The sequence below is a fragment of the Abramis brama genome, assembly GCF_963993115.1.
Source record: "Abramis brama genome assembly, chromosome: 5".
NCBI classification, from domain to species: domain Eukaryota; kingdom Metazoa; phylum Chordata; class Actinopteri; order Cypriniformes; family Leuciscidae; genus Abramis; species Abramis brama.
The window spans coordinates 38,692,951-38,719,918 of record NC_139967.1 but is presented as its reverse complement, the minus strand read 5'-3'; the positions used below and the strand labels follow the sequence as shown (position 1 = coordinate 38,719,918).

The window sequence follows — 26,968 nt, the reverse complement described above, 5'->3', positions numbered from 1 at the left end:
TGTCTCCCATTATCTATTGTTTAACAACCTGGTCTCAGGCGAGTTCAGTGACTCTAAAACCATTAGAGTCTATACAAACGTACACTTAAAGTTCTTGATAAGAAACCAATACACTTTTATCATTGTTCAATATTAAAAAAATATATATATAATCTGCTGAGTTGGGAAAATATGATTAAATATGCAAATGTATGCCTGATGTATAAGATTATATATGGTTTAACTTCTCCCCCTCTTAGTCAGTTAGTATTTTAGTCAGTCAATTAGTATTAGTATTTGTATTAGTATAGCAATTTATAATAATAACCTCTCAATTTTGTGTGTATTTACAGCCAGCTGACTAGTGGCTGGTCTGTGCGTGCAATTCCACAAAACTGAAAGGCTATCTGAACATAAGAAATAGGCTTTTTTTAGAAAGGAAAATTTAAAAGATAAAAAAAAAATATCAGGGAGAATAGATACATTTTTTAATGTAATCATGTAATCAATACAGTAAAAAGTAACTGTAGTCTGATAATAAGTATTTTAGATAAGTAATATAATCTAATTACAAGTAATTTTTGGAATCTGATTATGTAATCCAGATTCAAAGTTATCATTTACTACCCAGCACTGCAAATAGGATCTGAACACATACACAGTCAAATAAGTGGATTTGGACTGACAGTGTGAACCTAGCCTTAGATGGAACGCTCCATTTTAGGTAAAGATAGGGCTGTGTCATTGTTGTAGGAGTCTTTGTCATGAGCACTGGGCGTTTCAGAATTCTGAGCCTTGGGTCCAATCCACTGCCATTAAAAGTGACGTCTTCCATCTTTTATGGGAGGCATTGAGTAGTGGCTAAAGCTCAGTCAGAAACAGGACAATGAACCTTGCACCCTTAAACGCGGCCCCTATAACCTCGGGATGTTCCAGAGTGATTTTCTTTGTAACAGTTCTGTAAATCACTGGATAAAAGCACTTCAGAGCACTGTGATTTCTGGGTTCAAAACTTCAGCACCATTACATGCCCCTGATGGGTTATTAGACTGTACATTTCTTGAAAAACAGGACTGCCGAATGTAATCCTGCCCTGGATGTACAGGAACAAATTCTGGTTTCACTGTTTGGATGGATGGACCCTGAATCCCAATCATAGTGACCTGCTGGAAGATCTCCATGGTGGTGTAATCACTCATGAAAACAACAGCAGGTTGGGATGCTGGAATGAAGTCCGACCGTGTCATGTTGGAGATGGTCTCTCCACGGTCTTTGCTTTCTAAACTTGTGATGTCATTGTCAACAGAAGTGCTCAAAGTGGAGTCTGTCTTACCGAAGTCCATAGGGAAGGTCTCTGTGGAAACAGACTCTCTGGTGGGGATTTGCGTTGGGGTGTCTGGAGGTGTGATCTCATCCAGGATGGATGGGCTGTCCTGATCTTCACTGAGAAGAAGGATGGTGGGCTTCACACCAGCGTGAGAAATGGGAGGACTGCTGAGAGGAGTCGCCTCCCTTTTGCTCTCAACAACACACACTGTACTGGAATCACATCCCTCACTCTCCTCTAACCGCTGCCTGTTCAGTGGCTCCAGGATACCCTACAAAGAAAAAAGAAAGAAAGTGACCAAATGATTCAAAGTCCATATAACCATGGGTGTCAGTTTGGTTTGAAATGTGCTGGGGACAGAGACCCATTTGGAAGTGCATTTTCAGAAGTGCTGGGTACAATGACGCATTCTTTTTTTTTTTTTTTCTCTCTCTTTCGCGCAGGTCATGTTTTGAAAGACGATGTCCTGTAGCTTACTAATGTAAATAAATAAAAATGTATACAAAAATGTGATGATGACCGACTCGTTTTATGAAGAAGAAAGCCTTAAGTTTTCAAAAAGCATTAGAGATATTAGAGACCCACTATTCTACCATGTTGACAATATGACATGACGTGGTTTACAATGGTTTACCAAATTTCTCTCTCATATTGCTCCTCATAACCACTGAAAACGGTCAAAAAATCGAACCAAAAGTCAAATTATTATGGACGTTATCTGACATTAAGTGTTTCTGCTTCACATTTTCAGCAGGGCAGCGGAGCGACTGTGGGTTGACATGAGAACCTCTTCTCTTGGGCTTTATATGTAAGTCCTAACGTGAAAAAGCTTTATGGTTTAATGTACCTAAACAACGATCACCAAATTTCTCTCTCATATTGCTCCTCATAACCACTGAAAACTGTAAAAAAATGTAACCCAAAGTCCAATTATTATGGACGTTAAGTTAAAAATGGTGGGTACAAAATGACTCGTGGCGAAATCTGGTGGGTACGCGTACCATCCCCACCGAAATCGACGCCTATGCATATAACTTACACTGTTCAAACATCTCATCATGAATTAAAACTTAAAACATTTTAGTAGTCCTAGAGGATCCATGGTGTCCGTGGCTTTTTCGACATGGTACCATGGTAATACAGTGTTGTTTGGGACACCATCAAATTATTGAATACTATGGAGTTATAAATACCATAGGAACAAGGTAATCATTCAGTATGATTGATGTTAATCTACTTGTTCAAAAAATACAAACGCAATTCACCCACTACAAAATGTATACTTTTATTCAGAAACGATACATTAATTTGTTTTAAAAGTGACAGTAAAAACTTTACACAGTTAAAAAAAAAAAATTCAAATAAATGCTATTCTTTTAAACTTTCTATTGATCAAGTTTAACAGGTTCACAGGTTCCAAAAAACTATTAAGCAGCACAACTCTTTTCAACATTAGTAATAAGAAATGTTTCTTGAGCATCAAATCAGTATTTTAATAATTTCTGAAGGATCTGATACTGAAGACTGGAGTAAAGAGTGCTGAAAATTCAGCTTTGCCATCACATAAATATAAATTATATTTTCAAATAGATAATGTTTATTTTTTTTCAAATATAGCTGGTTTTACTGTATTTTTGATCAAATAAATGCAGCCTTGGTTAGCATAAGAATTTAATAATATAATAAATACTTTTTTTTGAAAGTACACATTGAATACTTGTGATTGAACACATCCAATGATTAAAGGAAATATGTTATTACTGTTTTGTTTGTGGTTACACCACATGACATTTTTAGTGTCATTACATTTAAAATTTTATTTTATAAACGTTTTTCAAAAACATGAAACAACGTGAATACAGATATTCAGTACCTTGGCATATCATGTAAACCATAGTATTACCATCTGAGGTCATCACTGCCTCAGTAGTTTTTCGTATACTCTTTTTTATATATAATTTTGTATATTCTTATCACAAAGTATTGTTTTATCATTATATTATCTCATATTGTCTTATATTGTATTATATTATTATATTGTCATTATATTGCATCATGTATATTGTTATTATACTTCTTACCAGTTCATAGGCAATTTCAATTTTCTGAACAGCATTGCTATTCTCAGGATTTGGTATACTTGGCCACATCAGTTTCTTGGCTCTGTAAAAATCCACATTGAGCTTTACATTAGTTTTTGGTTATATAGTGTCAGTCTTTCGGAAAATGAAATGCACGTGTCTTTACCTGTGCAGAAGCCGACAGCTGAGGTGAACCGCTAGTAAAAGAATTATTATTCCCACAATCACCGCAGCTATAATGCTGCTCAAAGCAGTGAATTCTGTCGGAATAAACCATGTTGTCAATGCATTTGTGACTTTTTTTAATTCATGTAATTAGAAAACCTCCTGACAGACAGACACACTCTCAGACACATTTACTGTGTATCATGAACAGCTGTAAGGCAGATAAACTTGAAAAATAGGAGTTTACCTGACGGGTTTGTGACAAAGTGTTTGAAATCACTGCGCTCTCCTTCTCCAGCCGCTGTAAATGCAGACAGCTGCACACGGTACGCACTGTTGCTTTCAAGATTCAGCAGCTCAAAACTGTTTATGCTGGGATCCACTTTAAAGGCTGTAAATGTCAAATGTAATAGAAAACAGGCTAAATCAGACAGCAGTTAAAAAAATATCACATGTATAACTGTATTATAGTGCATTTAACTGATTCTTGAGAACTGAGACAAAAAAAGGTTTCATTAATGTGATTTTAATTTCATTCATTCCATTTATTATTTATTTGCCCATAAAGCCCTGATATACTTCAAGGGAAATCGAAGAGGAAATTTTGGTCCTGCACGGTCCCGCCATCCCTCCCCCAAGAGCACCTCCGCTCCACCACCTTCCTGAACTTTTGTCTTGTTTTGTTGTTGGCGTCGGGAGCCACCCTTAGAGGGTGGGGGTTTCATGTCTGTCATGTTTCTTGTTACAACTGTTGGTAATTGTCATGTACGTGTTACTGTTTTGATTTCCATGCCACGCCACGCCATGTCTTTGTTTTATGTTTGATCTTGTTTTGAGAATTAAAGCTGCACTTGGGTTCTTTCTTCAAACTTGCCTTCAGTGTATATCATTACATTGATAAACCACGCTTTGGTACAATTCCAATTGTCATTACATTTCATCAAAACATTTTTCAAATGATAATCAGTGAGCTGTTTATTAATATAATGCTAAATTTTATAAGAACCATTATCAAGCCTGAGTTGACAAAATAAAATAAAAAATTCTACTGTCTACTGAAAAATGAAATCTGTTAACTATTATAATTTTCTTGAAATAATTCCAGATCTTTCAAGAAATATGGGGTTGATGGCTGTTTTAGAGCACAGTTAAAATTAAATGTATGAAACTTAAGACCTAAGATCAGAAACAAGTGGTAAAGGAATGCTCAGAATTTTTGAAATATCTGACACAAACACAAATTCAAGCCAAGTGACAAATAATAATAATAATACTAATAATAATAAACTTTCCACTTATAATTTGAAATCTACCAGTAATGTGTCTAATGTTTCATTTTAAATAATAACTTTATAATAAATTTTTTTTATATAAGTAATTAAACGCTTACATGCCACCTGTCACAGCCAGTGGCGGAGCCAGGATTTTTTCATAGGGGTGGCCAGGCAAGGGCCAGCAACCAGTCTGGGGTGGCACAGAAATCTTAATTTATCATAAAAAATAATTTGACAATAATTGGACTGTTTTAGTGCATGGAATGTAGTCATGGAATACTGAGTGAGTTTTATATTTTTTTTATTATTACCCACCACCTCATATTAAAATTAATTAAATAGTAATAAAAGGGCACACAATATAGCTAAAGTTCAACTTGCTCAGTTAGCTTGGTTCTGGTTCTCAAAATCTCCAATAGCTTGTTCTATTGTAGATAACAGATAACTACATATAACTACTGAAGTCCAAAGATTATTCAACCTTCAAAGCGTTTTATATAACCAATGAACTCTTCAATCAATTCTGAGTTTGTCAAAAAAAAAAAATTTAACTTTCTATATCAGTTGTCAAAATAAATAATTGCAACAGTTCTATCATACCTAAATTAAAAAGGAAAACAAAAGTTCTCTTTTGAATCCCCATGTGCAAGAATGTGAACAAGGCGGAAGTCAACGGCACATAATGTAAAATGTTATATTTTTCATAATGTAATGTTGCCAGAATGTAAAATTAGTTATTTTATGGATTTAAAAATTATCCATTTTTGTTTGTCCTTTACAAATGAACGCAAAATGAATGCATATCTTCTAGTACAAATGCACAGTGCTCATATGTATTTGGACATTAAAACATTACCTACATATCAATTTGTGCCTTATATTTTGATCTCAGATAGCAGAATATTCAGACACATGTGATGTGACGCATATAACAAATACATGCATGCAGTTTTGACAGCTTTAATCGCCTTTTTGATTCTTACATGAGTTAATTGACGACAACTATGGCTACAGCACACCACATTTGCGCGTGATGTGCGTACCGCAAGCACAGTTCAACGGCTGTCAGACGTATGACAGAAAAGTTAGTTAGTTTTACTGACATTTGGCCTGACATCTCATCTTACCGAAGATAGCCAACTGAATAAGGACAACGAGCTTTTCTCAGCATCTGACAGAAGTGTCACAAGCTTTCACACACATTTTCTAAAATAAAAGTAGCATCAGAAAAAAAGAGAATTACGTTTGTTGTTGACTGCACACTATTTGACTTACTCGAAACGGTCTTGCAACTCACCAGTTGAGAAAGGTTGACTCTATATTTACTATGTGCATATCACTGTCTGATGTTCTGCTGAAGCTCATTCGGCACTTGCTCATTTCCGCACTCGTTTGACTTGCGCCTGTCGCTGAGGTGAAATTGAAGTGTGCGTCTGAGAGGTCTCACGTTTTTTGTGGTCTTAAAGAGACGGTTCAGCGTTTTAAAAAACACAATTTTTGTCGATAAAAAAAGGACAGAAACAGCAGTTGTGAGAGGGGTGGCCAAAGGGGTGGCCAAGCTTAGACCAAGGGTGGCCACGGCCACCCCTGGCCACCCCCTATAGCTCCGCCACTGGTCACAGCAAAGGTTTCCTGGTATACAGCTGAGAAAATTAATTCTCTTAATTAAGTCAATGAAGGTGAAAGAAACAAGCCTAACATGTTTTGTCCCAGTTCTCAAGAATCTCTGATAAGCATTTTATGATGGTGAATTGTATAAAGCTTCTCCTCACATGTTTCAATATTGTCCTCTTTGTAGTAGTATATGTAGTAGCCTAATAAGAATCCACGCAAGTCTTCCTCAGACACGGGACTCCACGTGATCACTGAGGAATACTGGGTAATATTCAAAATGCTCACATTCCCAGGAGCACTAATCGGACCTGAAAAAGTGCTTCAGATCAGTCATATAGAAAGATAAATCTGTTGTCTATAGCAGACCAGTTAAAAAATGTAGATATTCTGACAGTAGCCTATATTGTGTGAATCTTCAGCATTTTACCTAAAATGTTAACTTGCACACATTTCAGTAGCACATATTTCTCAGCCAAAGAAATTCAATTTGACACTTTTTTAGACTACAAATAAATGATTTTCAAATAAACAATATTATTGCATTTTAGATGTTAGCTTCTTAACTAGCATTAACCAGCACAACGTCCTTTGTCGATCAGCTTAATAGCGAGGTTTTGCTAGTGAAAAGCACATATACTGGTCAATCAACTACACTACCAGCACAAACCAGTATATTTATCAGGCTGGAACTGTATTAACAATTCTATATATTAGCAGTTTTATGAATATTTGGACTCACTTCCTTCTCTGAAATAAGCTTGGGCTGTGCCATATGTCATCTCACTGTTGTTCACATTCTTCAGGTCGCAGGTGTCCAGGTATGGTCTGGTGTGCAGAGAGAAATAATATCTCGTATAGGGCTGAAAAACTAAATTCAAAGAAAGACAAAAAAAAAAGTGTAGAACACTGTTGCAATTCTTAATGCTGTAAATAAATAAAGTTCTTAAATCACCCTATAATCGAGGTAAAATAAATATGGAAGTATCCACTATGCTGATAGCAAAGCATTAAATAATATACAGTAGGCTAGTGGCCAAAAGTGATGTCTGGCCTAGGAAAATGGACATTTTCACCCTTTATTTAAATATTATAAAAAAATTGTTAAAGATTTTGTAATCGTTTAACGTAGTTGTAATGTCTCCGTTCCCTTCTTCAGGGAAAAAAGGGTTACATATGTAAGCAAGACGCTATGAACATGTGCAAAAACTTCACATTTAAAATATTAAAAAAATATAGAATATCCCCTCCGGACATCACTTCTGACCACTACTGTATATGCTGTAACACTCATTTGTGTCCAGATCAATGAATTTATTCCAAAAATAATAAAAAGTATGAATTAATATCGAATCTCTTCTATAAGGAATATGTTTTTAAATCAAAATAATTTTTAATGTTATTTGTGGGGCTCATAACACTTAGTTTAGCCTGATCAATCCTTTATTATAATATATTATTGTTGTTTTAAATAGTAACAAATCAGTTTTGTTCTAAGATATTAATATTTGATGTATTGTTACATCCACCAGCTGGAGTGCCTCTCTTTCAGAGGGCACTTCTCCCAACACCTGTGCTTTTCCATTATGAACTTCATTTCTCAGTATCCATTGCCTATTCTCATGATTGTGATGATGTTCAGCTGTGTGTGATTACCCCTGTTAAAACTTGCCTATATAAGCCCTGTGTTTTCACTCTAACTTTGCAAATTTTTTTGTGTTGCAGTGCAATTCTGAGTGCTTGTATCCTGGTTTCCCATATCTTTGTTTCCATGTCTTGCTGTCCTGAAAATCCTTGTTTGCCTGTGTTTTGGAATCCATTGAAGGGATGGAGAAATTAAGTCTTTTAAATCTTAGAAGCTTTTCTCTGATTCTTTTGGGAAAAGATTCAAACCATCAAGAGTGTCATCTTGTGGCAGGTAAAATTTTTAGCAGCCATAAACCCAAGAGCACAGCTCCGTTGTTCTCTTTCATAGGTTCACTCAACGCTGCGGATAGCGCAGTGGGATATTCTCTGAATGTGCCGATTGTCTGAAGCCCTATAGAATCACGCCAATTCATTGGCTGATGGCGCTCGTGCAATCTGGCTCCGCCCTGACGCTCTTACGTCGCATCATCATGAATGCGCGCGCGCGCCATCTTCTCCTCAGGTTTCTCTGCCTTCACGAAGCGGTCACTTCACCCTTCGCTCTCGATTTTTCTAGCCTGAAAAACGGATTTCTTCTTCTTCTTGCACTTCAGCGACTGCATAAGTGGAACTCAGTTCTCCTTCCAGTGAAGCTGCAATGGAGTATCAACGTTGCTCTCCGCCATGTGCTCGCTTCATTGCAAGTGACGACCCTCACAGTAAGTGCGTCAAGTGTTTGGGTTTCTCACATGCGCGCAAGGCCGTTTTAGGATCGTCTAAATAAAAAAAAAAACTGATTTCACCAACCTAGTAGGTTCTGTGGAACAGGGCTATTCCGCCATTCCAGCGGTTGAGGATACTTTGGCCAGCCATCTTGACCCGTCGTCTGCGCCGTCTTGGAAGTCACGTCCCCTCCTTCCCTCTAAAGCATGTAGGACTTCTTCCTCTCTTATCAGGAAATCCTACATGGCGGCTGGACAGGCAGGCATGACCCTGCACACTATGGCCATTCTTCAGGCCTACCAGGCGGATGTCCTAAAAGAAATGGATGAAGGGTAGTGGTGTGACTCTTGAAGCTGTGAAAGAGCTTCGTAAGGCTACGGATCTGGCTTTAAGGGCCACCAAGCATACCGCACGCGCTGTAGGCCGCTCGATGGCAGGTGCGGTTGCTGCGGAACGCCACTTATGGCTTAACCTCACCAAGATCCGCGACAAGGAGAAAGTTTTCCTCCCTGACGCCCCTATCTCCCAGTCGGGTCTGTTTGGGGAGGTGGTCAACACGGTGGTCGAGAAATTCTGTGCCTCCAAGTCTCAGTCGGCCGCGTTTAAGCAGTTCATGCCCAGGAGGGTTAGGGAATCCTCCGTTCCCTCCCCTGCTCGACCCAGAGAACGTCCCTCTCTTAGAGCGGAGTTCCCTTCTAGGAGAAGTGACCCGGCGCATCTCCCACCTTCCATGGTCTGGGGAGCCCGCGGTCGCTCGTTCCCCCGCCAACGGCCTCACAAGCGTCTGCAGCTGAAGCGGTCCGACAAACCGACTGCCCCAACTGCCTCGAGCCGTTCCTGACCCTCTGGTCAGAAAAAGGAGAGCTCCTCCACATCCTCGAGGTTGGGACAGACCGCGCAAGCGTTTCTGCCCACCTCTAACCAGCTCTCCTTCCCTTACCCTGTCACCTTCGCCACCCAGAGTGTTTCGAAGTGCAGGCCCTATTTTACCGTCTCTGCTCAGTCCGGCACGGGAGGAAGGAGACGCCTTTTGCTCTCTCCCCTCACCCCCGACACACTTTATAACTACCGGTCGCATCCTCAGAGACACTTTTCGTTTTCCTCTGGGAGCAGACAGGCCCGGTCACCCCGACCCCAGCATTGATGCCTCCCATCACGTGTCAGGACGCCAGGTGCTCTCCTACACAGCCAACCACTCAACCCCACGGTCATCAACATGACACCCTCACTCAGGTATGTCGTCTACATTGCAACACCCCTCTTCCTCTTTCACATTTCTTTCAAGAATGGGAGCGCTTACCGGGGGTATCGCCTTGGATTCTTCGCACAGTTCGGTTCGGCTACACACTTCAGTTCTCCCACCCTTGGCCAATGCAGAAACTCTATGCCTTCACGCCCATCAAACTGATCCAGGCGGTTCTGGCCAGAGTGAGGGAGAGCGGAGTCCGCCTCCTTCTGGTAGCCCCGTTCTGGCCGTCTCAGCCATGGTTTTCGGAGCTAATTCCTCTGCCTCCTCTTCCCCTGGAGGATTCCAGTCAGAGAGGACCTGCTTTCCCAACTTCAGGGCAGGATATGGCATCCTCGCCCAGACATGTGGAAACTGTACGTTTGGCCGATCAGAGGCCGTCGGCATTAGGTTTTGATCTCCCAACTGACGTTCAGGAGACCATCACAAGTGCTAGAGCCCCTTCTACAAGGAGGCTATATTCTTCCAAATGGAAGGTTTTTGAGACATGGTGCTTAGCACATGATAGGAACCCAGTTAACTGCCCTGTTGGCTCAGTGCTGGAATTCCTGCAGGAGAAGTTTACCTCCGGAGCGGCTGCCACCACTCTCAGAGTTTACGTTGCAGCTATTGCAGCACATAGAGAATCGGACGAGATTCCCCTGGGTAAACTGAGGTTAGTTTTGGCCTTCATGCGTGGGGTTAGGCGCCTGAAACCGGTTCGCTCCCCTAGAGTTCCCTCGTGGGACCTATCTGTCGTCCTAGAGGGTTTGACGGAGGTCCCCTTCGAGCCCTTGGAGTCAGCTCCGGAACGGATTCTGACTCTTAAGGTTTCTCTTTTGTTGGCTTTATCTTCTTTAAAGCGTATAGGGGACTTACAAGCTCTCTCTATTAGCGAGTCATGCTTGGACTTTGCTCCTGGCCTGGTCAAGGTTTCCTTGAGGCCGAGGCCAGGGTATGTTCCCAAGGTTCTCTCCACAGCGTTCCGCTCTCAGGTTGTTAACCTTAACGCTTTCCACCCTCCTCCTTTTTCTTCTGAGGAAGATAGGAAGCTTAACTTGCTCTACCCAGTGCGTTCTTTGAAGTTATATGTAGACCGCTCAGGCGGTTGGAGAAAATCTAACCAGCTTCTGGTTTGCTTTGGTACTGGCTGCCGCGGGCTTGCTGCATCAAAGCAGAGAATTTCTCACTGGGTCATGGAAGCTATCTCAATGGCTTACGAGGTGCGTGATTTGCCTTCACCTCTTAGCATAAGAGCACATTCCACCAGAAGTGTGGCATCCTCTCAAGCTCTTTTTAGAGGAGCACTTTTGGAGGACATTTGTGTTGCGGCAGGCTGGTCCTCTCTGCACACTTTTGTAAGATTCTACAATTTGGATCTTGACATGACTCCGGGTTCCCAGGTTCTTTCTGTTTGAACCTTTCATGGTTATTGTTTTATTGGTGCCAGTCATGGCAGCGCTCATTGCTTGGCGAGTTTGGTATTCCGTTCCCACTGCACTATCCGCAGCGTTGAGTAAACCTGTGAAAGAGAGCGTCTCTGGTTACTTGCGTAACCTATGTTCTCTGAATAGGGAACGAGACGCTGCGTCAGCTGCCAAGCTCCTCGCGCTGCTGACAGTTTTTCTTTTCGGCAGAGAAATCTGAGGAGAAGATGGCGCGTGCGCATTCATGATGATGCGACGTAAGAGCGTCGGGGCGGAGCCAGATTGCGCGAGCACCATCAGCCAATGAATTGGCGTGATTCTATAGGGCTTCAGACAATCGGCACATTCAGAGAACATCCCACTGCGCTATCCGCAGCGTCTCGTTCCCTATTCAGAGAACATAGGTTACGCAAGTAACCAGAGACGTTTTATCCATTAAGCACAAATAAAAGCCAGTTTTCTGATAACATAATTCACATATTAAAGTGTGGCAATAAATTAAATCTAACAATAATTATAATAATACTAATTATAATTATACCAACAGATAGGGATGGGAATTGATAAGAATTTAACGATTCCGATTCCATTATCGATATTGCTTATCGATCCGATTCCTTATCGATTCTCTTATCGATTCTTATTGGGTGAGGGAATAAGTACAAATTTGTTTGTATTAACTTGCTTTAATATCTGATCAGAAGACACAGCACAGAGTATACACAAATTATGTGTAGCAACCTCAGAACAAACCTAAAAGTAGGTGAGCTACTTCTCAAAGTAAAGTCCAGGGACCTATAGCCTAGGGCAGTGTTTCTCAACCAGTATGCCATGGCACACTAGTGTGTGCCTTGAAAGATTATCAAGAAGAGTGCCTTAGGATTAGGAAATTGACAATTTTCACATTCATTGGTCCGGACAAAAAAATAAATAAAACTGCCATTTATGTGCCATAAAAACTAAAAACACAGACTGAAAACAGTTTAGGAAGAGCTTGTGTCTTTTGGAATATTAACAGTGCTCATTTGGATTAGGCTATTGAGTTACTAAAACAATCTTTGTCAAATAATACACAGGTTTTCTTCACATTTTGAACGTTTTTGTTTCCATTTGTTTAATTTCAAGATCTGATGTGACTTATCCATTGTTGTTTTTACAGCTACAAAGCTGGGAGCACTAAATGATATTCAGTCACATTATACACGATTTTAACATTAAATAAAGCACAAAAATAGTACCTGATATTATCATAGCCACACTTTGAGATTGTTGTTCCAGCGCGACGTCGCAGTAAAATAGGATTCGTTTCAAATAGAATCGTCGCGTGTCGCGGCTGGTTAAACTTTGATTAACATGGAAAATTATACTTTTTATCGCGTGTCGCGCCGTCGCGTCGCATGTAGTTAGGACGCGGTCAGAGCGCTTCTGCCTCGATGCCATGTTTGCTCATAGTGTTTGCTACGTTCTGAACCAAAACAACGCAGCACGTGTGTGACGTCGTGTCACATTTGAACGAGCGGAACCGATAAGCGGAATCGTTAAGCAGGCATACTAACGGTTCCAAGGAATCGATTCACTGGGCACCGGTTCTGAAGAAGAACCGGTTCTCGGTTCCCATCCCTACCAACAGAGTTGTTTAATGCAATTAAATGGTGCTCTATTTTTTATTCTGTTTATATGGCAGACTATATGATCATGTATTATAGGCTATATATATATATATATATATATATATATATATATATATATATATATATATATATAAACAAACATTTAATAAATGGACTTGGAACACTTTTAGAGTAGCAGTCTGGGTTCAAACATTTCGACACGCAAAGCAAAGTATTGATGTGACTGGAAAGAAAGTGAGGCTTCGTTATTCATTGATCACGTGCTTCTCTGAAAACAATACACGCTCCGGCACGGAACTTCATGAGAAATTGAGCTGCGTACTCGATACATGCATTGAAGCTTCAGTTTCATATGTAACATCGTAAGTGTGGATTATTTGCTATGTGTTTTGACCATTTGCCTGTTATATGGATTATGATTCTGGATTGCCCCAATAAAGCTGAATTTGGATCTTCAACCTGTGTACAGTATCTGAGCAGTACGTAACATGTATGTATATTTGTATGTATCTTTGTATGTATTTGATGGATGTAAATCAAAAGTGAGTTTGGTATTATCTGTGTTTTGGTTCTTTGAGTGTAGTTTCTTTACCTGTGTTTAGTCCCTGTGGCCTTGGTTCCTATGGTTTCTTATGAGTTGACTGATCGGTCCCACCTGGGACTTGTTTTACCCCTCACTATCTTGTGTATTTAAAATCCCCTATTTGGTTCAGTTCTTTATCTGTTCTTGTTGTTTGTGTTATTCATCCCTCTCTGTATTCCTGAGTGCCTTTAGTCTTTTGTTTGGATTATTAAAGTACCATTTGTGCTTAGATCCTCCCCTTAACCAGCCATGACAGGTATAACCATAGAAATGGGAATAACCAACAAAGAGTCACAAAGAGAAATCCTGTAGATAATCATGTATGTGTGTCAAAGTCAGCAAGTCTCTTATAAATGTAAAAATGTTACCATAGAATAGGTTTAGGTCAGATTTACAAGTTTAGGTCAGATTGTCAGTGGATCTCATATTAGTAATTAAAAACATTTTTTTTTTTAAACAACTTTTTATTTTTATTATTTTTATTATTAAAATATCTATTACTTTTTACAAGATACTTATACCACTTTTATTTATACCGTGTTTTTAGAATTATTAAATCAATAATTACAACATAAAAACTAAGATTACACTCCTAAGAACTTTTTTCTTTTTCATAATTTTGGACATCTTTAGTGTCCATTAATCCATTATACGAATATACTGTTATACATTTATTTCATCCTACTTATTATACGAGAATAAAAGGGAACAGTACTTCTCTTAGTTTTCTCGGTTATTTCTCTGTGCGTCTGCTTCACGTAGAATGATTGGAAAGCTGGAATATGTCCTTTGGCCCACCACTCCACACAGTAACACACGCTAGAGACCGAGCTGCTCCAGGACAGACTGAAACTGTTGTTCCTGGTTATGTTAACACTAAACAGCCCAAACGAATCTAAAAAAAAAAAAAAAAGTAACTAATACCTCATTAAATGTTCAAATATACAGTGTTTACAGCTAATATACAGTACAGCTAACCAGAGTACTTTGCATGTAGCATGCAACAACATACAAAAGCAATGTACCTTTCAACTTATACATTTGCTCAATGGCTATACTGGAAACAGGAGATGATCCAACACTGTTCAAAGCCCTGACGCTGATGTTGTATGCAGAGTAAGACAGGATTAGGGTGAGAGATGGATCTTTAGTGCTGAAACTGTTACACATAGTGATGTTTTCCCCGGATGCTTTCCCCACGGTCACATTGTAGTCAGCCACACCCTCAGTGTTGGCATACTGAAAGAAAGGATGTTCACAATTGACAAAAAATCCTAATGTATACAGGGTTCCTATGGGAACTTCTATAATTTTTTTGGAACTAATCTTAATGGATCTTGGTAATACTTTAGAATTTTGCTTCATCATTAATGAGTAACTACACAGGAACAAATGTGTAGTGCATTATCAATATTCTAACAACTAATATTAACAAGAAACTCTGATTACAGTTTTTTTCTTCAATTACTAGGACACATTTCTCAATACTTGGGCCACTTTTTCAAAACTCTTCCCACAGTGAGCACAACAGCAGTATATCTGAGTTAAACTGTGGATCATTTATCACTGCTTTGGCACAACATGCATTAAACTACGACATCATTCAAATTACGTGAATTTATTTGTCACTCAGACACAAACACCACCAAAACTCTTCACACAGTTCTCTTTAGCATCACTATTATTATCTCACATCGACTTTTTTTCTTCTTCTTCCTTCTTCTTCTTCTTCTTCTTCCGTACAAATTTTGCCACCTAACTCACCCCCACGACATTTGTCATGAATGAAGTGTCAAATTGTGCAGCTTATTGAGGACAACGGAAAACACTGCTCTGACTTTTATAAACAATTGGGCGTACAATGTTCATCCAGCGGGCGAAAAATCCCAGACTTAACATTGGACAGAAGTTTGTGACATCATATCTCCACAACAGAATGTCATAGATACTTGTGGATGGGCTCATTTGACTCTGCCCAGCAAGCAGCCAATAAGTAGTGACATAACAATGACATAGAAATGCCCTAGCAACCAGTTACAGCACCCTAGCAACCACATCATAGATTTCCATTGAAATAAGGTGAGAGGGTTACCTGTTGATTAGAACACCGTAGAGACTTCTGGGTGGTCTCTTTTGACTCAGACTAGCAAGTAGTCTTTAAATACCACCCTGGAAACCTTCTAGCCACGCCCTAGCAACCATTTAGAGCACCATGCCAACTGTATGGCAGCATGAATAAGCTATATATCAGCACCAGAACATCATAGAGACATGGGGTTGGCTCTTTTGATTTGGGCAGACATCCAGTCTATACCTTTCAACCATGTAACTGTCTAGCCACACTCTAGCATATGGCAACATGGTTGTAAACAAGTATCACCATGGTAATTGTGTAGCCACACCCTAGCAACTGTATAGCAACATGAACAAGCCATAGCATTAGAACATTGCACAGACTTGGGAGTTAGATTTCTAGCAGTCACAGAAAAAAAGATCCTAGTAACTTATAGGGCTGAGTTTTGCAAGGACCACTTCTTCAGCACAGCACACTTACTTCTATATATTTAACAATTCATTATATATATAAAATTAAACAGACTAACTTTAGATGAAAAACTTCTTGATTCTGTAATCGAATTACAGTTTTTTCACAAATAAAGAAATTGTTTTAAAAAATATATAAATAAAAAGGAAGTAAACACTGTATCCAACAGGGGACTCGTAATCTGGTAAGTTTGTACTCACTGATTCATATTTTTTTCAAATAAAGACAAGATAACATACATACAGCACACAGTAAAAATGACATGAATATAGTGGGCAACGGAATACAGCGCAGCATAGTTTTAAATCAAGGTTTTAAAGTTTATCGAACGAGCTGTGAAGCTGAAGCTGATCTCCTGTACGCATTAAATTCACACGGACTGACCATCACACACAGAGTTACTTTACACGTTCATGCAGGCTAGAAATGCACACATCAGACGATCTGACAGCTGAATTCGACTATATCTGCAAGGTTTGTGAAATTAAAAGTTTATTAGATATTCAAAATTTTGTTTAAATTATATTAATGCGTATTTGCTAAATCCTGACAGTAAATGAGAAAGCAAATGCTATAATACGTTTTCGTATACAGTTTACTTTATTTGTTTAACACAGTGGTTCTCAACCTCTCCTGCAGGGACCCCCTGACAGGCCATGTTTCTGTTTTAACCCTGAAATGGCACACCTGATTCAATTAATTAAAAGCTTAATGAGTAGTTGACTAATTGATTAATTGACTAATTCCTACTCTTCCTACTCTAATAACTACTCATTAATTGAATCAGGTGTGCCATTTCAGGGTTAAAACAGAAACATGGCCTGTCAGGGGGTCCCTGCAGGAGAGGTTGAGAACCATTGGTTTAACAGTTCTATCTAGTAAAGTTCTCAGTGCTGTCAAAATAAAAGTCCCACATCCAACACATCGGCCAAACTGAAAAACTCATCGGCCGATGTAGATATCGGTCAACCACTAATAACAAAGTGTTTTTGTTGGGTAGAAAACCTTGGGGTCCTAACGATTGAAAAAAAAATCGCACTGTTTTATACAGTAGTTCACTACTAGCTAACCAGTAACTATTTTTATCTCCCAAATACGACTAAGAAATACACTTCTTATAATGAATGTGAAACTAATCAATAACATACAGGACAGATTAACATTTTAACCAGTACTTCAATTAATAATTAATTACGTACATGATGAATATGTAATAGCAGACTTATGATTTTGGTAAGTTGTTAAGTCTTTCCCCACCAGTTTTTTTTTTTGTCAGCAAGTTGTCAGCAACCGCCAGCATTTTTGATAATTTTCATGAAAATGTCATGGCCCCCAGAACATTTTGTTGTATCTGAAACTAAAAAAAAAATAAAAAAAAATGTTTTATTATAGCTTCATGAATTCTTTATTTTATCAACACTTGAATGTGGGTAAGTTTCATTCAAAAAAAGCAACGCTTTGAACAATTTTTTTTTTTTTCAAAGACTACACCATGCATAAGCAATGTTTTTATAGCTTGTTTCTGCTTCTTTTTTGCCTGTGTTTTAATAAAAAAATTATCTACTCTTTCAGAAGATGTGCAATAGCGCCCCCTACTCTATAGTTTTCATGACTTTACTTGCATGGCCAAATTTCCATCATTCCTCTGAACTTTCCTTAGTCCCTGGTCTAGCGTTAACGTTGTGTTTTAGTGTGTAGTGATTTGTTTTCCCTGGTGTCCATTTAAAGTCAGTTTGATCGTCTTCTTGTATTCTCCCTTGGATTACTAAAGGTAACTCGTAACAAAACACTAGACCAAGATTAGATTAGGTCATAAATTATGGATTTACCTGCCGTGCACCTCCTTTTGCTGGAGCAAGGAGAGTGATCCCTGGAGGACCAGACAAGGGACTTTTTAGATTTGCCATGCCTAACACACTATCTGGTCCCTGGGGGGATTTTGCCGGTTTGTGGAGTGGGTGCTGGCAAAAAAATTACTCTCTGTTAACCACCTGCTTTGCAGATGAGGACAACACCAGCCCATCTCCAAACCCAGAGCCTAACTTCAGCCATTCCCACCACGGACCAAGAGCCTAAGCCCACCGCAGACAGGGAGATCGAGCCCCGCCACAAGAACAGAGCCAGAGACAACTGAGGCCATCTTTGTTTTTAGTGGAGTACAAGGACATGGAGTGGAGCCCCTCCCATACTCCTGCTACTGAAGATGAGCTGTGCCAGGTTTCTACATTATTAATTGAGGAATTGGAAGATATGATTCCCCAAAGTCTCTTGTTGCCACAGGTCGTGCCCGACTCCTGCATCTCCGTTGGTCCTGCCCAGCTCCAAATCTCCTGCATCTCTGATGGTCCCACCCAGCCTCCCTTTCCCACCTCCTCTACCAAAGACAGCCAGACCTTCAGCCCCACCTTTGCTGGTTCCCTTCAGTCCCTCAGCTCCCCCTCTGTTTACTCCACTCTGCTCTGTGGGTCTGCCTTGGGTCTTCCGATCTCCAGCTCCACCTTGGCAAGGGGATCCCCTGGCTCTGCCACCAGCTGCCGAGCCTGTCACTCGACATCCTGTCGACCAGTCGGCTCTACCTTGGCTCCTTCCTTCCTCGGCTCCACCTGGGACCGTCATCCTCAGAGCTCCACGGGGATCTCTTATCCCTCTTGCTTTGCCTTGGTCCATTGTTGCTCTGTCTGCACCAGGGAATTTCAGCCTTCAGCTGCAGTTTGTCCCTTCATGCCTTCGGCATTGTTGGGCTCTGCCTTTCCTTCCAGTTCCCCTTTGGTCCTCAGTACCCATGGCCCCACCTCAGTCCTAAACCGCAGCTCTGCACCACAACTCCGTCTTGGCCTCCAGGAACTACGGTGTCATCTGGTCTCGTTGGCTTTTTGGCTCCGCCTAGGTCTCCGTCATCTCAGTCTGTCGTACCCCTTGTTCCGCCTGCCAAGTCTCCACCAGGGCTCCTCCCTCCCTCTCTGTGGTCCTTCATTCTGGCTGTGCTCTTGGTCGGTATCTGGATCCTTCCTCTGTCAGCTCCTCCTTGGTCACATCACTCTCCAGCTCTATGTCCTCCTCCAGAGCGCCCACCCTCTCTCCTCTTTTGGACTTTGTTATTTAGTTACGGCACAAGGATGCGTCTACCGGGAGGGTGGTGTAGTGTTACGAGTATGTTAGTTTTAGTGCTGTCAACGTTTTTTTTTTTTTATATTATATTTATTGTAGCATTTTCAGATTTTCAGACTAATAGACAATACAATCACAGGACAGGACCAAACACAACTATAGTGCTGTCAACGTTAACGTGTTAACGTACGCGATTAATTTTTGTCCAGTCTAACATGTTAAAATATTTAACACAATTAAAGCAGCATCCGTTTTTTTCTGTCATCTTTTGGCTAACGTTACATTATATGACCACGCTCTTATTCACGCAAACACTTTTAAAAACGCGACAAGACAAAAGAGAACGCGCTGTCTGTGAATGTCCTGTCTATGTGACACACAACGCACAGAAAGACGCGTACCAGTATCGTGCGCACCAGAATCGAGTTCTCTTTCACGCTTGAACGAACAGTAACACACACGTATGCCAAAATGTCTGTTTTATCGAGTATCTTTTTTTTAAAATCGATTGACAGCACTAGTGCTATCTATTTAATCTATTTAAAACTAGTGCTCTCAATCTGTTCTGTTCCTGTTTGCCTGTGTTTGCCTTGTTTGTTTCTATGGTTACTGATTATGTTAAGCAACTGTCTCTAGTTCTCTTGATTAGCATCCTTGTGTATTTAAGCCTTGAGTTTTCCTTAGCTCCCTTGTCTAGTGTTAACATTATGTTTTAGTCTGCAGTGCTTTGTTTTCCCTGTTGTTCATTAAAAAAAGTCAGTTTGATTATCGTCTTGCATTCTCCGTTGAATTACTACAGCTACCTCGTAACAGTTATAGTCTTGTGTAGTTATTCATTTATGACAGAAACATTTAATCTAAAGTGTTACCAGTATCCTAAAGGGAAAAAATAAGACAAATCTAAGAATCAAATAAGATTATACTATATATAAAAAAAGTTATTATCCAGAAGGATCTTATTTGATTCTTAGAGGATTATTAGTGTATCCCATTAGGATACAAATATGTTCCAAATAAAATAGTTAAAAAAAATAAAATAAAAACCTGACCAACACCTAAAATATACATTGACACCACAGATGGTGTTGAGAAATGACATAACTTAGTACCTCCCACATCACGACCACTTTTCTCTGTCCTGCTGATATAAAACGGTTTTGTATATGGTCTTGAGACTCCCATTGGATTGATGGTGCATCTGTGAGTTCTGAAGAAGTAAAATTTTGAAAATACAGTGGTCAATTAAATATTAAATATAAAGTGTGTAATTTCCCTGCCACCAGCGGCACAAAATAGAATTGTTTGTTTGAGCGGAGCAGATGGGAATAACAGTGTCTCAACTAATGCTGTGAGTTTAGTGTAGCTCTAAGATTTGTGTTTGAATTGAAGAAGTGTTTGTAACTTGTAACTGTCTGTTTCATGACAGAAATTACACACTTCACTATTAAAAGAAAAGTATACAGTTTTAAGAAAATACAGAAATCAGTAAATACACACATTTGTATTTAGCCACTTTGAAAACCTGTCTTCAACTCACCCCGCGGGACCACGATGACCTCACTGAGCGGACACTGCGCGCACTCTTCATTGTGATCACAATGTATTTGCAACTCGTAAGGCACAGAAGACGTCACATTCCACATATTACATTCTCTGCTGTTTTTAGACTGTTGCTGCAGAGTACAAGAGTACAAAATGAGGAGAAACAAGCTAGCACATTAACATCTCTAGTGTCAGTTGGAAAAGGTCCTGTAGTAGGCCTGAACCTATATTTTTATGATTGAAGTTAAAAAAGTGTAAAAAATTTAGGGTTTAAAGGATGGATGGATGTATGGATGGATATATACTATAGATAGATAGATACTATAGAGCTGGTAAGTCCCGCCCCTTCCGCTAACCCCACTGGACCTCTAGGTTGAAAAATCGTCAATGCAAGTGAATGTGAGAAAATAATTATTTTCTGGTCTCGTTTGAATTTTGCCATGAATGTGAACATATGTTGTCTGTGAATTTTTAATATAATTTTTCGTGTGAAGAATGCTACAATTTAGCGGGTAGAAGTTTGATACGGTTAGACTTTGTGAGAGCACTTTGTGGACTACAACTAGTTTTTACCTCAGACGGGAATCTGAAGAAAGAACAGCCCATTTGGTTTGAATGGTGACATTTGGGTACAAAACACACAGGCATCTCGATCTGTCTCCATAGATTATCGCAGCATTAGCACCGTGATTTGACAAGTGGAGGGAAAATGTGTTGTGGGGTGACGTCACATAAGCGACATGTAGTCTTTCTCGTTATGTCTTTTCCACAACTGCTAGCCAAAGAATCATACAATATACTGTCAAACTCGTAACATGAAAAATTATACAAAAAATTCACAGACAACATATGTTCACATTCATGGCACAATTCAAACGGGACCAGAAAATAATTATTTTCTCACATTCACTTGCATTGACGATTTTTCAACCTAGAGGTCCAGTGGGGTTTTAAGGATGTGCGGGACTTACCAGCTCTATAGATAGATAGATAGATACTATAGATACGATAGATAGATAGATAGATAGATAGATAGATAGATAGATAGATAGATAGATAGATAGATAGATAGATAGATAGATAGATAGATAGATAGATAGATAGATAGATTGCACATAAAAAGATCCTCATATTGTGTAGTTTGTGCTTACGCATACTTTTGGGGTTTAAACCCACACAAAGGTTTGTAAACGAGGCCCCACAACTTTAACCACAAAGCCACACCACACCCTAGTGTACAGTGCTTTCTCAAATCTACACTGATCCACACTCTTTTACTGTAAACTCCAGTGCTGTGAACAAACACACCCAAGATATTCCTAATTGCGACGGCAAAAAATGTTCCCATTTTGCACTCATCTGACATAAGGACGGGTAAATTATTTAATGTGTGCTAGCGAAAATACATTTGTAATTGATTTGATTTTATAGATATATAAGTATTCATAATGAAAATTTATTTCAAGTAATTTACACAAATGAATGTCACAATGTGTGTTATTTGATTAGGAAATAATATGCCCTCATAAAGTTAATAAATGTGTCTGAAAATCAATTCCACGGTGTGAATATTGTCACAGGGCTTTGCACTATTAAGTTAACAATAGTGCACATTATGACGTGTCATATTATTTTCCATATGCAGGATAAAAAAGGTGACAATGATAGTTGCAATTAGACACTGAAACTGACACTGATATACTCTGAAACTGCAGGGTGCAAATATCAACCTGATCTCACAGGAACTATTTTGCGAGGTGTCGATTTCTTATGAATTGGCACGATGTGAATCGTACAAAAACTATTTTTTTTAAAAAAGTAAGCATGAAGGCCCACCGCTAATCCCACCCCTAATCATACCCGTCGTTGGGGCGTAAGCAGAATTAGCCACCAATTCACCAAAATGTAAAGTAGTTAAATTGCCATAAGATTGTGTTAGTTGTTACTGACCTCTTTCCATGTTGCAGTGTTGAACTCTCTATACTTTACAGAGAACTGTTTAATATAATTTCTTTCATCTCCCCAGTCCACTTTAACAGACAAATGACCAGAGCTTCTTTTAAAAATTAGATTCTGTTTAGAGGGAGGACCGCACCGTGCTGAAATGAAACAAAACATAAAACATTTTAATGCAGAATCACATTCTAACCTGGGGAAATTTCTGTCTGGTAACAGAATTGTCAAGCAACTTTTACTAATATTAAAATTTCTAGTAATTTCCAAGTAACTGCAGGCAATAAATCAGTATATTAGATTAAGGTCAGAGGTTAGAAACACTTAAAATCATAATACATTGAAACTGATTCATAGTATATATTGTTGATTAACATACTTATCTGTGATGAATGTCCACTGAAATTTTTGTAGGTGCACCTGCTTTGATCTTCACTGGTTGCAATTACGTGACCTATTATATTCGAATCTATTACTTTAAAGGCACTGAAAGTCAATTCAGTTGCATTCTTCTTATTTATGGGTTCACAAATGCATTGTCTCCTACGCAGAAAACAAACAGTGTGGATTGTTTAATATAATTCTCACTTATCATGTGGAGAATTGTACATTAACTTTTACATATGATATTAGGAAGTATTAACAATCAAACAACAGCAAGAAAGTATGAAGCTCAGCCTCAGACTGCAGTCCAAACAGAATAAAGTTGAAATCGTCATATTTCTCACTTCTTACGTTTACTTACTGTTGTGCGTAGAGTGTGGATGGGGTTGATAAGTCTCCTCCATTTTTCCATTCACAGATGAACTTACGATCAATTTTATTAATCGCAAGTTTTATGAAGCATGTAAAATCATAGACTCCTAATAAATGAGAAATATCCACTGATAATATAGACAAAAATGAATGTTACTTTCTACAGATACTGAAAGAAAAACTTGAAACTCTTCAAAATGAAATGAAGAAGCGCTTGACTTTTGGAAAATATTGTTCATCCAATTTTTAGTTTCTATTCATTTTCAAGATTTGCAAAGATTTTGCACACATTTTTTTATTTTACAAGTCCAGCCCATAAAACAGCACAAAATCAAGACAAACAAACAGTGCTATCTACATAATGTATTTGGCAGTTATACAGTTACTAGAAACTGCACTAGAGAACATGTGGTATGGGAGCTGTGAGATGTTAAATATCTCTCTTTCTCCTAAGTGCACACACACACACACACACACACACACACACACACACACACACACACACACAAATAATTAAAATAATTAAATAAAACAAACACTGTAACTCAGCAGAGGATAATTACATTGACAACAAATGTTGGTTTTGTAGTTACTGTAGAACTGTTTCCCACTCATCTCAGGAAAGTGCAATAAAAGCAAGGGATATTGCCATTTCGTCCTAAAATGTAACTAACTTCATTGATTAAAGGAAAATATGTGTTTAAACTTTTTTTGGTAACAGGGCTGAATGTTGAGCTGAATGTTAAGCTAGTAAAGATAGTTACACTTTTTGTGTAAATTTATTGTTGTTGTTGCATACTTTAGGCCTATTAAATGCCCGAATATTTTGTTCCTTATTTTATTTTATCTAAAATAAACACCTCTCCAAGCTGATATGCAATGGAAAAGGGAAGAAGAATGGAAATTGGAAAAAGGCAAGCATGTAAATAGACACTCCAAAGAAGAAAACAGTAATCCTTAAATGGTATAGGGGGAAATTATTAAACTATGCTTCATCCAAAGAATAGCTAAATATGTTTTAATGAAACATAAAGATGTTTGCCTTGCCATGTCTCCAACAATTTAGTGGGGATATAAAACCAAAAGATGTGTCATTGTAGGCTACACTTATTCCTAATACAAATAAAGTAACATTTATGTTACACTAAGAAGTATTCTAGTTTACTCCAATCTAATAAATAAAAAGACATAGCTTACATAATTTGTGCTGGTCATTTCTTACCTTCTGTGTTATTACATTTATCTTTTAATAAGGTCAAGTTCTTGCAGTCACAGGAACCTTTAAATTTGAAATGAAAAGCTGTATTAAGCGATTGCCACAATGTTTACAGCATGATTTGAAAATGTTTCAAAAAGCATATTGTGCTTAAATGGAAACACAAAATGTGTACAAAGATCTTATGAATATAAAGTACACATATTGTTGATTGATGGCCTGTAATCCAATCTATATATAGTCCCAACGTCAAAAAGTTTCTCTGTTCCATTTTTAAAAACAGATTTTTTTTTATTTTTTTTACAGGGTTCAATGTGGTCTCAGACTCAGACCCAATACACAAACACACACACACAACTGACCTGTTGACGCTTCGGTTGTACAGAGAAATAAGAAACCTGAAAAATTAATAAACCTACTGAAATAACATCACTTCAGCAATGATATCAATGAAATGCTATAATGTGACATATTTCCGTGTAAATACTTGTTTGAAAACACAGCTAAAGCACATACCTAGAGTGAAGTAAAATGCAGCCGACCACTTGCGCATTGTCGGATCCTCTTGACTGTCTGCTCATGGTACTCACACGCAGCTTACCAGCTCACTGAATAGTGAGGGGTATTCCCATCACTCATGAAACTACAACGCAACAGGTCCTCTTGAAATCTCATAGGCTGTCTATGAAGTTAGAACAAAGCGAACTGCCTACCTAGACAGCATATCTGGGCAACGTTTAGACGCGCGCAGCATTTTGGCCATGAGCCTATGGGTGACAAACAATGCTGGCACATAGCAGGAACTCAGCTGATTCAGGCAGTGCGTAGCCTATCATGCACGCAAAATTTATTTTTTATTTATTTTTTTTTTTTGCGGTAAATGGCACGAGAAATAAAATTCGTGCTATAGATACGCACTTTCATGAGATCGTGTTGGGTTAAGCCGCTTATTTGCTCGTGGAAAAGTGTTCTTTTATTTATATAAGATTTATATTTAGCCTATATTTATTTATATTTATATTTTTATATATATATATATATATATATATCACACATTTTGTCACATTTAAGAGATTAACATGACACACCATCATGTCAGAACACAAAAGAAAATATTTTGAACAATGTCTGTTTATATAGGCCTATATAGCCTATAGGAGATAGAGTTCAACTGAAGAAAGACATATTAATTAATCCTCTTCATTATCAAATTGCAATGAAACTGACTCATACACAGCTTGTGCAGAAAAGAAGTTTCACTTCTGCAAACTATGAATAGAACTCACTTAGGTTATAGTTGAACTTTGCAGAGGCTCTTGACACTTAAAATCATTTAAGCCTATGGCTTGAGAACTAATTTTCTCACTAAACTGTGGGTTTGTCAACCCTAAAATATGTTTTACAACATTTTAATGATAAAAATATTGCCTGGTATAACTTGAAAGAAAAAATTGTACAGATTACTCTTTAGTTTTTCAGTATGGGAAGACCTGGTGACCAAAGAAATCCTCGTCCTTGTGGGGACATTTGTTGGTCACCCACGAGGAAAACAGCTAATACATCATACTAAACAGCTAATAAAAACATAAAAAAAAAAAAAAAAAAACTAGAACTAGAGCTAGAGCTAGAACTAGAACTGCAGAAGGTTTTCTGTGATTGTTAGGTTTAGGGTTAGCTGATAGCATATTCAGTTTGTTCAGTATAAAAACCATTATAATATCCCCATAAAATTAAAACCCAATATGCTTGATATGTAGTGAAAAGGAGATAACCAACTATTCAGATGATCCATGATTACAGATCTAGGCCAAACATGAACTTTTTTACCCCATGTAAAAATGTTATAGTTCCCAAGTAGTTTATAGTTCCCACCATTAAATAACCAATAAGTAGCAACTATACTGTATGTAACCGTTAATTGGGACATATTATTATTATATATATATATGTTATGTAAGGTATTTAGCCTATATCATATAAACTATCTTAATGACTTTGAAATATTATATTTTTTATCTCATGGAAAAATTCAGTAGTTGTTTAATATGGTCACAGTTGTGAACATGCAGCATAAGTAGTTCAAAATGTGTTGTGGGAACTTGCTATTTTTAAGGGAACAAGCACTTTTCTTAGATTACTCTAAGGCCCTTTCAGCTTTTGAGAAATGAGTGAACGGTTTCACATGACAGATCTCAG

The 26,968-nt window shown here is 38.4% G+C and overlaps 1 protein-coding gene across 1 annotated transcript; it reads right to left on the bottom strand.

Annotated features, from left to right (window-relative positions):
• Positions 1 to 453: 453 nt before the first annotated feature.
• LOC311083319 (interleukin-31 receptor subunit alpha) lies at positions 454 to 25,553 on the bottom strand. Its single transcript, XM_084114767.1, has 16 exons — positions 25,289 to 25,553; positions 25,135 to 25,170; positions 24,779 to 24,835; positions 23,546 to 23,663; positions 23,180 to 23,343; positions 22,798 to 22,946; positions 20,843 to 20,978; positions 20,415 to 20,512; positions 14,678 to 14,891; positions 14,368 to 14,547; positions 7,180 to 7,308; positions 6,599 to 6,748; positions 3,800 to 3,943; positions 3,554 to 3,647; positions 3,388 to 3,469; positions 454 to 1,577 (listed from the first exon to the last, which is right to left on the bottom strand). The coding sequence occupies exons 1-16, from the start codon at positions 25,323 to 25,325 to the stop codon at positions 963 to 965; spliced, it is 2,403 nt and encodes an 800-aa protein (XP_083970893.1). The 5' UTR covers positions 25,326 to 25,553; the 3' UTR covers positions 454 to 962.
• Between the last annotated feature and the right edge of the window lie 1,415 nt (positions 25,554 to 26,968).

Coding starts and splice junctions, on each gene's coding strand:
- LOC311083319 (XM_084114767.1), bottom strand. CDS start 25,325: ATGCGCAAGTGGTCGGCTGCATTTTACTTCACTCTAG. Junction 14,892..20,414: donor AAGTGGTCGTGATGTGGGAG/GTACTAAGTTAT, acceptor CCTTTCTTTCAG/TATGCCAACACTGAGGGTGT. Junction 3,648..3,799: donor CTTTGTCACAAACCCGTCAG/GTAAACTCCTAT, acceptor TTATTCCGACAG/AATTCACTGCTTTGAGCAGC.